Genomic DNA, 12,120 nt, shown 5'->3' with positions numbered 1-12,120 from the left:
TTCCAAACTACTTTGCTTTAGTACACCTTCAGCGAGGACTCGAGACGCTGCATTATTAACTCACTGAAGGGCTAGGAGGCTTCTAGCATGGTTCGAATGCTATGCCACAGACATGTGAAGAGTGAAGTGCCTGTGTATCTGAGTGCATAGTTGCGCATTTTGCTAGATCACTTTTAATACGCATTAATAGTATTTTTGTTTCTATTAATGTTTCCTTTGTGAATGAGGCAGTCGAAGTAAAGCATATTTTAGGCGCCGTCCTAGTAGACGGGCCTCCACGTTGTCGCAAAATGATGTCCTTTTAACCATATTTTATCGAATTGAGCTGAGCTTGATCACTATCTTTATCAGTTTTAAACACTAAAACATCCTTAATTTCGTTGCCAACCCTCTTACTTTTCCAACTAAGTGTACCAGGAGCGGCATCAGTTGACGGTTATTTAAAGGTCAGTAAACACCGTTTATTGTCAAATTAACACTGAATAACGATTTGGTGTATTAGAGGTCTTACAATTCCTAGTCCTCAGCTCCTTCGTCCTCGTCTCCTTCTCCCTCTTCCTCTTCCTCTTCCTCCGCAGCAGCGGCCATAGCCAGACGCCTCGCTTCCTTCCGCAAACGCACCTCCTCCTCCTGCTGGACCATTGGGTCCACCGTCTCCTTCAAACCCATCGCCTCGTCATCAAACTCCTTGAACAGCGACTGCAACCTCGGTGGCTGATAGCTTGCGCTCAAGAACTTGTTCCCCCAACCAAGGTAGACATTAACGAAAGTGCTTAAATCCGGAAAAAGGGAAATCATTTAGCCCTTCTAAGCTAATCAAATAACAAATAAAACTGAATAATCTACACTGATTTGGATCTTTTGCTTTATAAATTGCCATGTTAACGACAACCACAGAGAAGTGACACATATGAGCTTTGCTTAGGTGATAATTTAAAAAAGGGACCTACTTACGTGCTACGAGAGAGTGCGTAAGCGCCTGGCCACCGAGAGCTGCTAACAACAGCAATGGCGCAGTTGACGGGGAGGAGGACAGTGGAGGGGCGGATGTTCCAAGCGGATGCAGGAATGGAATTAACGTTACCAAATAACGACTCGCCGACTCTCCCGAGAGGTCTCATAGGGTCATCCTCGTCTACCGGTGTGAGAAGATCAGGTCCTTCTTCCTCTTCTTCCTCCTCCTCTTCCTCACCCTCCTCCTCCTCCATCCCTTCCTCGTCTTCGTTGTCATCCCGCAGAGTCGCTAATCGCCCAGAAATCATGGGGCATTATTGGTAAGCACATCTAGATTTGCTTCGTCGTTTTGAATAAAATCAGGTATAAAAGCTATCGAAATACCCATGTAAAATGTAGAATTGCTCCTACAGACACCAAAAGTGGATCTCGATGTTCTACTGTTTCGAAGCGATTGGTGTTATATCTGGCAATGGGTACAGTTAGCGTGGACTTCGATTGTAAGTGCGTTAAAGTAATGCGGCTTGTAGCTAAATTTTGGCATTTTAAAGATATGAAAATTTGAAATAATTACCTCCTTCCTCCTCGTCCTCTTCTTCAGCCTCAATCGCCTTCATTGCTGCTGCTGCTTTCTTGCGTGACAACCAGTTGATTCGACCGATTGAGTAAATGAAGGGCCTGTGATGAACCCAGTTGGAGGGATCCAGCAGATCCTCAAACTCCATCGGCTCGTACTCCTCAGCCATCATCAAATTCTCAGGTTTCTCCTGCAAACCAATTACATGGCAATGATTGCTTTGCTCTTCACTCAACCTACACTGCTATCATATACTGGTAAAAAATAGACAATCTGATTTGATTGATGGTAATATAACCAAACAACCGGGTAGTTTTCACATCTGTAAGTTTTTGTCGGTGGAAAATGAAGAGAATTATTAAAAAGAGTTATAAGTGACAACCGGAAAAGTATCTGAAACCGTACAGGACACTGTTTTCGCCGAAACTCACTGGAATTCGATGGTTTTACCCATCCACTGCTAGTTGAATGGTGGAAGGAACGAATTGCAGTGAGACGAAAGATCTTTAAACTTGTAAACAAAACCCATATAGCATTGACTAAGTATTAATGCCACTGCAAAACTTGAACGATACAGCCATTTGTGCAACAATTCTTCATTAGCTAACTCGTCATTTTAGCCTTTTAAGCAAAACGCACTATCAGCCTAGTCAAGTGGAGGCTGTAGATGATAAAGTTAGCGTTGAACCTCCAAAAGGAAGGAGCAAATAGAGAGTAGGAAGAAAAACGAAAATTATTGTCATTTTTTGTGCGAATATTATGCACACTTCCATTGTCAGCTATCTAGCCGAAGCATTTGCACTGGTTAAAAATACCACTTTGGTCAATGCTGGCCAAAAGATAACTGAAAAGGGAATGAAGAAAAGGATGTGTGGATAGATGAATTACTTAAGTAAGTTATAAATGAATGAGAGATATATGTAGGGAATGATGAGAGTGAAAGCATAAAGGAGCTCACGCCTTCCTCAGGCTCATCCTCCTCGTCGAGCTCGAAGACGCCAGCCGGTGAGACCTGGGTGCCGGAGGATATGCGAGCGATCTGGGCGCGGAGGTAGTGCACTTCAAGTCCAGGGAAGGACCCCACTCCGCAGGGCAGATCGCCAACCGGGGCGTTGAGGTCACCAGTGAAGAAGTACACCGACTGGCGAGCCGCTACAATGTGCTCCGGCTTCACCATGGGCAGTCGGACCCATGTTTTCTCGCCGAGACTGCTGGAGACGAAGTAGTCCCATCGGTTTAGGCCCCTGCCTCTCGGCTCTTGCGGGTACCGAGTGGGCGGTTTATACTTGTTCCTCGGCAAATTAATCAGCACTCGTTTTTCCACGGGTAGGTTCGCCACAGTCTCCTCCCTCAATAGCATTGCTGCAGAAAGGCACTACGCATGGAACACTTCTACCTCTGCGGTTCACCTCTTTCTCTCTCGTTCAAACTCATATACAAGCACACATAGAAACGTACAAACAAAGAATATGGGAAATGTAAGTCTACTCGTCAGATATCTTAAGCTGTGTTCAATGTGTCCATCCGAGAATCGTACAGCCCCGTCAGCGGATGTAGTCGTCTTTCTAATTCTGTCGACGTTTGTCTTAAAGTGCGACCTAGGCACTGGTAAGCAGTTTTGGAGGAAAAAAACTTATTAACCACATTGAGGCAGTTCAGTTTACTAAGCGCAAATAACTGTGTGAAGTGTGGCAGTGTTGCTTATTTTGCTTTGTACCTTACATCAGTTCTAGGAACTGAGTTATGCAGTATTTTTTGTTTCACAGTAAATGAAATGTGAGTAGTCATTAAATGTTATGCAAAAGCCTCCAGATTAATGATGCCAACTATGGAACTGGGGATAGAATTACTACGGATGGAAGATAATTCTATTGGGCAATCAAAGGAAGTCTTTCCTTTCCACAACTTGTTTCATAAAATAGGTTGATAAAAACGGAGAGTTTCCGCTATATTCATCCAAACAGTCACTCTTGGGACAATTAAGCATCGCTCTAATTCTACTAAGGATGCTTTCTAAAACCCTCGTATTTCATAAGTTTACTCTATTTTTATTTAATCGGTTCGTTTCTACGCATCCAACAATACTTAACGTAGTAAACAGTTTCGCTTTCTCTTTTATGAAGTGATATCACGTCAAAGAGCTTGCGATTTGGCAAATTGATTGCCTAGAGATTGAGCTTTACCCAAATTCTGGGCAACTTTACCTTTAAATTCCTCCGTATCTTGTTCTTGAACCACCTTTGGTGGCCTAGGTGGACGCCATTTATCCCAGGGTCCGGGAATCTTTTCGCTCGGATCCGAATCCCCCTCGAATTCGGCCTCAACAATGTAGTAGTCTGACTTTTGACCGTATATCTTCCCCCAAAAGCGCAGTTTTGTTACATCGTCTTGCAGCACTTTCCACAGAAATCGCAAAGCCAACCATATTCGTGTCAGCTCCTCCCTACCTAGACCTTGAGGTGGAAAATAGTATAGATGTATCAAACCTAAAACCCACTGATAGGTAGGCATTCAGAGGTCCCTCTCACCGATTCCAGACTGTTCGATTAAAGAGAGCTGTTGGCAGAGATTCGGAATAGCTGCCATCTCTTCCTCGTCCACCTCAAAATTGCCAGCATAGGATGCAGGCAGAGGTGGTTCCACCAAAGGTGATTTATTCCACACATGATCTGGATGCTGGGAAAATGAAACAAAGCTTTGTCAAATATTTGTTAATTCCCTGTCAGCCTCAGTTAGCTTTGGCATGGACGGAACCTACGCAATAGATGGCTCTTTCATTTTCAGCAAAAACCACTGCAGGTGGTATGGGCTCCTCAGTAGGCGCAACGGCGTCCTCGCGGGCCTCGGTGAACCCGGCATCCATAAACTCGCCCTCCAGACCCATCTCGCGCTTCACTAGGCGGCTGAGCTCCTCGAACTGGTCCAACGCCTGAGCAGGCTGGTGCTCGAGTATGTATTTGGTGATGCCCACCATGTGCTCATACAGCGTGCCAGTCCGACTGTTCGTCTCGAGACCCTCGTGCTTCTTCGATCCACCGTGTTTGATCGACTGGAAGAGCGCCTTTGCTTTCTCGAACTCCTTCTCTGGTGGCTCCTCAGGACCGAGGTCGCAGAAGCCCCCCGTTTTAGGATTCGGTGTTCTTACACAATTTTAAACAACATTGTTATACAGATATCGTGGTGGCGCTAAATGCTTCTTTCTATTATGAAAATGTGCATACCAAAGTAGCGTTGGCAGGTAATTTGAAGGAATTTGTTCGTAAAATCACTACGAGCAGACTCTTTTTCTATTATTCCACTGACTTTTGACGTTGAGTTTAAGCCGAAATTGATTTTATGAGGTTCCTCTAGTGAAAATATCTATTTCACAGTATTCTCCAAATCCACTAATTTATTTCTGACTGCATATTTTTTGCTTCATAAACATTTTCGATGAAAGTTTTTTGTAGTTATGTGGGAACGCGAATGTTTAGTGTTATTGAAAGATGGCAGAGGTACACTTTATTTGAGGAGATGGGGTCGATATGCGGAGACCAGGCAAATAGCTACTGCGAACCTCCTTGATTAGTTGCGGCACTTCAGAAATGGAAAATCTCCATTCCCCGTGGAGATGATAATGATCCAAAAGAATTTCTGGCCACTAGGGGCAACCCGATAGCAAATTTTTACAAGATCTTCTCATCAAATCCTGTCGATGAAAACGGAATGACTAGCGCCAGCTTAATCTGCTAAATACTGCACTCGACCGATTTTCAGTCCACAAATTAGAAGTCATTTCAATAGTCTATAAACATTTGATGAGAGCTAATGTTCTTTGCTATTTTACATCTGTTATGAGAAAGTCTGGTTTGTTTCGAAAGAAATGCATAGGCTGTTAGGAGTTCTAAAAATTGTTCCTAACAGTTAATTACACTCCAGCTCCGCATACCAGTGTAAAGATTGCCACATTGACATCCAAAAGTAAACAAATTAGTCAGTAATAATTACACACATCAAATGCCGGTAGAAACGTTATTAGCTGTAAGGTGTGGAAGATACCACAAGTAGAGGATGAAGACTATGTCAACGTGTAGATATTAGTAACCCAGCTACCTCCCAGTTCACAGTTCACGATTGTTCTTCGACTCATATTCCAATAGAGACAATTAAAATTAGTTAAATGGTACAATTAAATGTTCTGTTTTTGACAACTCCCAGTCATGATAAAATACAATAAAATGCCTAAGTTTAACTTATTTTCCCCATTTAAGAAAGACAGAAATGGTGCCAAAAAATCTGGTTTGGTTAAAAAATGCGCAGTAGTGTTTTCGAGGCAACGCTTACATGGGCAGAGCGTCTGACATTTCGCCTGACTGTCAACTTATCGATCGATAAATTTTTGCAACTTCGCGCTGCCTTTAAATTGTCAAATGACCTTCTCGATTAACAATTTTAGGGCCGTTTGAACACACGTTCGGTAGTTTAGCGTTTCTCGAACGACTTTGCGCTTTTGCTTGTAAATAAAAAAGCTTGTTATAACTATTTTGCTATTTACACCTATCACAAACTTGGATTGCACAATAAATTGTCCGTGTAGTTTGTTTCACCTATGTCTCTAAGATTAGCCATTTCCGAAGTCACAGAAAGGGCAATGTGTGAAGAGATGCGGGTTGTGGTTAGCAGAAAACTTTAATTCCACCACTACCGACATTTATTAGCTGCTAGCTTCCGTCACACGAAAGTCATTCAGATAAAACAACACCGTTAGGGTATCTTAAACTCAGCTGAGGATATTAACTACCCTTCTTCCGTAGAAAAACTACCACTTCTAAATCTGACGTACAATTTGTATTCTGGTACCCCATACTATGCTGTATGATATTCAACAAGTCGGGTTAAGTTTTAATGAGGAAAATGTCTTGACTTTAATGAAGTACAAAATTACCGATTATGGAATGACACATTTGATTCTATAAATTGATATAATATGGTTCAGTTTGATTTGGTTCTTCAAACGCCAGGTTATTTGTTCAAAATGATTCCATACCTGCTTTTGTTTTTTTGGAAATCACTATTCCAGAAGCCTGCTTTACTTGCATTAAAAACACCTCTTTAGAAATCTTGGCAAATTGTATTTTAGTCAATGGAAGAAACAAGATATTCACATAGTTTGTAGGGTTACTACATCTCGGAGCAGCAAGACTTGATGTGAATGACCCTTTCAAACTGTTATTCAAAGTTAATGGCCTGTCCGCATTACCTAAACAATTACTCGTTGCTCCCTCAAGAATAAACAGTGTACCTACCTGTATGCAGATCTTTACCACGATATCACTCCAACGATTAGTGTTGGTGGATGCCCACTAATAAACTAGTGCTGCAGGCGTCTTCAACCCCAGAAAGCGTTCCCACTTCTATTCTCTGGAGAATTTATTTTCTACAGCATCTGCAAACGCCCTCTCGTCCCATTCGCCCGATTCTCCAATACCACGCGGGGACTTCAAGATTGCTAATAATTACTCTAGGGCCAAGGCCGATCAAAGACTATAAGGCCGCGGGAAAAGTTAGCCAGAAATTACGTACGTACGCGTCCTCACCTTTCTCAAACTTGTTGGCATAGAGGCCCGCACTCTACTCTATTTCCGGATTGCTCTGGTTGGGAATTCACCAACATCCAAGCTCGCCCACATAAATCCCAGTTCATAATATCGCCAGGTAAGTAAACAATTCATAACTAGGACTGTTTAATAATGTTTATTCGCACAGTGACTCTGCAGGGAATAAAGTGCCATAAAAGGCTAGTTTTCTTTAACCCATCCATACTAGAAAAGTTCCATCTTCCGAAATAAAATTAGAAAAACGGTTGCTTTTCTTGTAGGGTAAATCATGGAAAGCGTCTCATACACCTAAGGTACACATCTCATCATTCCCATTTCCCTTGAGATGGCTTTCAAAGAGAGTGAGGTAGGGAAGAGGAGTATCCCAGGAGTACGATTCTGGATGCTGCTAGATCGCGGATCGGTTACGTAATTTTATGAAGGGAGAGGAAGAGCACGAGAAGAGGAGGCATGGCGTTTTGGTGGACCAAACGGGATTTGTTGCATTGTATATACACGAAGAGCTACTGTATACATCATTAAAGAGCTAAGACTGGCGTCATTCAAGCTCTTCACACCATCCGAGCCGCATCAGACGAGTAGAGGAGCGAGTTGCCGCCAGTACCGGTGGCAGTGACAGAGGTAGAGGATGAAGAGGTGGTAAAGAGGAAGGGCTTTCCATTCGTACTGTTAGCGCCCGTAGTCACCGGACGTGGTCCAAGGGGATAATTCGTCGAGCGGCGATTTACGTCACTGGACAGTAGTTCTAGAGCACCACCACCGCCGCTGCTCCCATCCACACCGACCATAATCGGCATGGGGACCGAGGAGACACGCTGCGAGGCTGGTCGTTCTGTAGACACGTCTGTGGAATTTGTCTTTCCGGAGTCGCCCGAGTGACTGCAGGTATTAGTGCCTGTGAGGTCTATCGCTCTTGACATTGGGAAGGTGTTCGTGAGCACGGTTCCCTTATCCGTTCCGCTCGTAGGATCTCTCCCCAGCGCTTCGTGGTCACATAGCGACAGTCGCGATAGCACTTCCTCGAACGAGGGACGTTTCAAACCCACCTCATTCCAGCAATCTACCATCAGCGCGTAGACCTGAGGGAGGCAGTTGTGTGGACAGGGAAGGAGGTAGCGTGATTGAACCAAATCTATAACCTCTGCGTCCGAATAGAGATGGTAGGGTCGCACTCCATCCGTCCAAATTTCCCATAGCAACACGCCAAATGCCCATACGTCAGACTCCACACTAAAGCGGCTGTGGAGTATCGCATCGATTGGCATCCAGCGGACGGGCAAAAGAAGGTTATTTGCAGCAGGAACACGGTAGTAATCCATAGCGTATGAATCACGTGCCAATCCGAGGTCAGTGATTTTGCACAGCAAGTGCTCCCCTACAGTGACGTTTCGCGCGGCAAGGTCGCGATGAATGAAGTGGTTCCTAGAGAGGTATTCCATTCCAGAGGCCACCTGGAAAGCAACATGGAAGCGGTCACCTTCATTGAGCTGCTGATTCCGCGGCCACGTATTAGAAGCGCTCGCAGTAGACGACCAGCCGCCATCGTCGGAAGAGGGTCGAGCAGCCAAAAGAACCTCGTGAAGATCGCCATAGAGTGGTGTCTCAAAGAGCATACACCATGGAGGCTGTTGCAAACTGACACCAAATATGCCCAAGAGGTTCGGGTGATTCAACTCTGCCATTATGTTTACCTCACGTCGGAAATCAGTTTGCATAGCAGCTGGTGCTCCTGGAGATAACGTTTTAATCACCAACGGCGTTGGCTTGCTATTCTCATAATCGCTAGACGCTTGCAACTCTCCCGCGTACACGGGTCCAAATACGCCTTGTCCAATCCTATCACCGAATCTACAATAAAGAACAGGCTGTATTATCTACTGTCGGTGTATGAGCAAAGGGGAGTGTTTTAAAAGGAAACCAACTTGATTTGAACAAGCGGATAGTTGACAGTCTTCAAAGAGCGATCGACGTTCTCAGGCGACCCAGAGCTACGATCGAGTTGATGAGAAATATCTGCCTGTCGGTTGAAGAGAGTGTTGTTAACTACGAGAAACTGTCTCTCACCCCCATCCATTTCGCAATCTGTTTGGGAAGCAAACACCTGCGTGAATGCCCGATAATTGGCCGGATCGATGGGAGAGTAGGTCAGTGGTGGTGGTGGTGGCGGTGGTGGGGGTGCAGGAGAGGTGGGCGGGGGAGCGAGTATGACACTTTTGGGTGTCTGGTATTGATGGTACTGTCGTTGTTGCTGCTGGTCCGGCGCCACTCTTCTCTCGAGGTTGGGTGACGTGGCCGTGGGAAAGGTGTTGACCACGAATGGAGCCGTCTCCGGACACGCACTGATCTCGGGGATGGGCTGCTTCATCTCGACTGCATTTTGAGCGTGGAGGTGGCGACCCTGTTGCTTCTTTCCAACCGTAGCCGCCTTGCCGCAGAAGGAGCCCATAGCCTGTGATCCTCCAGTGAAGACGCCATTCGAGTAGCCGCTGTGTGAGCGACGGCAGACGAAGCAGATGAGAATCATTATGAGCGCAAGGAGGATGAGCACTCCAAATGAAATAAAAAGGGGAAGAAGATCCGGTGACTGCGTGGTCTGGGCTGGACCCTTCTGCAGCTTTGAGTTGTCCATGTGCTTGGGTACCACCCCAGGTTTGGGATTACTGATCAAGTCTGCAAAATGATGAAGCAGTGGCGTCATCAAATCGCAGAGAGAGGAAGAGTCGAGGCGACTGATTGAAGGTACCTGTGAGATCAGGAACAGGTGGTCGAGAGCCCGTTCTAAGGCAAGTGTCTGGATGTTCGGGATCGAATTGCGGTAGGTTATTGCAGTCCATGAGAAGCCTCGGAGTAGAGGCTAAAAAGACAAAGAGGAGACAAAAAGAAAAACTGAAACAGATAAAACACAAACACGCACCCACCCCGCTCCCTTTGTGTAAATGAATCATCAGCCATCATGGATACACTGAACACCTTGGTGTGTGTGATGTGTGTTTGCATTATACAGCCATGAACCTGCTCTCCATTAAACAAAGACTAGCAACCTACATAGAGGACGTGGAGTGGGGGGTTCCCACATACCTGCACGATTATCTGCCCTAAAGCAACTTTTCGCAACTAGTTACTATTTGGCGCACACGTGTCCTGATGAAAGCATATGAATCAACAGACCACTTTGGCCGCGATTCATCGTTGAAAAATAAATGGCTTTCCCGTACATGTACACATACTGGAACATCTAAAACGGCTTTTTGAGTACAATTTGCTTCACACTATAGATGAGCGAACACGTTGAAGTCAGCACCCAACACAGGATTGCAAAGGATGAATTATATGTTCGCTGATATTATGAGCGAAACATATGTCAATTACTAAACGCATATTGATTAATAAAAAAACATGTTAATTATTACTTATTATAGTCACACAGAAAAATCCTGCTATGCTCCATGTATTTGCCATTTTTCACAAAATAGTCAAATAGTGGATCTCGGGGTGTGCCAGCGTTTAACCACTTCCCCTTCTATGGTGCAGCGAATAAGAATAAGGGACTAAAAATTGACATGCCTTGACGAACTAGAGGGCTTTCTGGTACCCGCAATCTCTCTATTTCATATTTGTGGTACGAACTTTTATTTTGTCAGGTAAAAACATTGCATTATTAAGGATGCTCATCACAAAATTAACCTTAGAATACTTCTGCAATGCAAGTGTGGACCGGCCCCGCAATTTTGAAAAGTATTCTAAACTCTCCTCCTATTTCTATAAAACGTATAGCATTTCCCACATAACTACCAAAATCTTTTGTTATTTTTTAAGGATTTGGGGTTCATGCGTCCGTCGCAACCTGGGCAGATAATCTTTATCTCCAATCAACACCACATTTTCGATTGTCATATTTTATTCGGATTCGCCAACGAGTACCTTAGACTAGGATGGTTCTTGACCATAATCTAGCGCTGTTTTGGGTTCACTTTATCAAAAAAAGAGACATCAAACCACTTTTCAGAGATTGTTTACGGTAATATCCACTTCAATCCACTTGCAAAGTTGTCTTTTATACGACCACAGCTTGCCTTTCACACTATTATTACTGGAACATACTCTTCACGTAACACGAGTTTCTTCTAGTCCTTTTGGGCAAAGTTTACCAGCATGTATTGCCTAACAGAAGATGTGATTAGATGAATCTTTTTACCGTATAAATTAATCTAATGTTCGTTATAATATCGGGAGCGGTCAAGGCAGAGACGCAAGGTGGGATCTACGCAGCGCACGGATTGAAATCGGACTCCTATGCTCTGTGCAGCACTGTCCACTGTCAAAGCAAATGGCTTTACCATCCAACAAATATAGCAGTTAAGAGGTATAAGACCCGAATAAATCATCCGAGAGAGTACTACTTCTATTTGTGAAATTGTCAGAGCGAGAGAAACTAGAAAATTTCGACCATTTTCTAAGCATACAGCACCAGAGACTTAGGTAAAGGCGTAGTACGGCACCATTTGGGGGATGCTATCACGTCACAACTAATTGCAAACCTGGTCCTGAAAGAGGGCAGTATTACCTTGGGACTGAGAGTCTTGGAGAAGACGGTCGTAGATCTCACTGCATTCGCCCTTGGTAATGAGGTGGCATTCGTCACGGCAGAGACGCCGCCTGGCGGCCACCTCAGAATCCACTGCCTTCTTACTCACTTCGACGGGTGGCGGACAGATGGGAAAGTGGTAGTAGCATGTCGCCTCCATTATCCGACCCATACAGTCCTTGTCATCCGAATGCCACTTGCGCAACGTTGCCGAGGCAATCACTATTCACACAAGTAAAGGCATCAAAACCCAGGGTAACTTTCTCTATACCAATCGTAAATGCTATTCAGTATGATTCCACCTTTTTAGTTTTATTCTTAAAATATATCGCCTATTCTACTAGAAAGCATATCGCACCCTTTAAAAATCAGAACAAAGTTGAGAGAGAGGGGAGTCAACGTTAATT

General features: G+C 44.4%; 1 protein-coding gene across 1 annotated transcript; it reads right to left on the bottom strand. All coding sequences in view use genetic code 11, as the record gives it.

Moving 5' to 3' along the window:
• Nucleotides 1–516: 516 nt before the first annotated feature.
• EGR_04765 (Tyrosine-protein kinase transmembrane receptor ROR1) lies at nucleotides 517–11,873 on the bottom strand (the record flags this gene model as incomplete). The annotated part of the gene is made up of 10 exons (XM_024494014.1): nucleotides 517–772; nucleotides 955–1,243; nucleotides 1,529–1,721; nucleotides 2,490–2,893; nucleotides 3,736–3,867; nucleotides 4,060–4,207; nucleotides 4,290–4,671; nucleotides 7,684–8,976; nucleotides 9,051–9,982; nucleotides 11,667–11,873. The coding sequence occupies 10 exons, from the start codon at nucleotides 11,871–11,873 to the stop codon at nucleotides 517–519; spliced, it is 4,236 nt and encodes a 1,411-aa protein (XP_024351579.1).
• Nucleotides 11,874–12,120: the final 247 nt, after the last annotated feature.

Source organism: Echinococcus granulosus (assembly GCF_000524195.1).
Source record: "Echinococcus granulosus chromosome Unknown EG_S00031, whole genome shotgun sequence".
Lineage (NCBI taxonomy): Eukaryota > Metazoa > Platyhelminthes > Cestoda > Cyclophyllidea > Taeniidae > Echinococcus > Echinococcus granulosus.
This window is presented reverse-complemented; position numbering and strand designations above follow the sequence as displayed.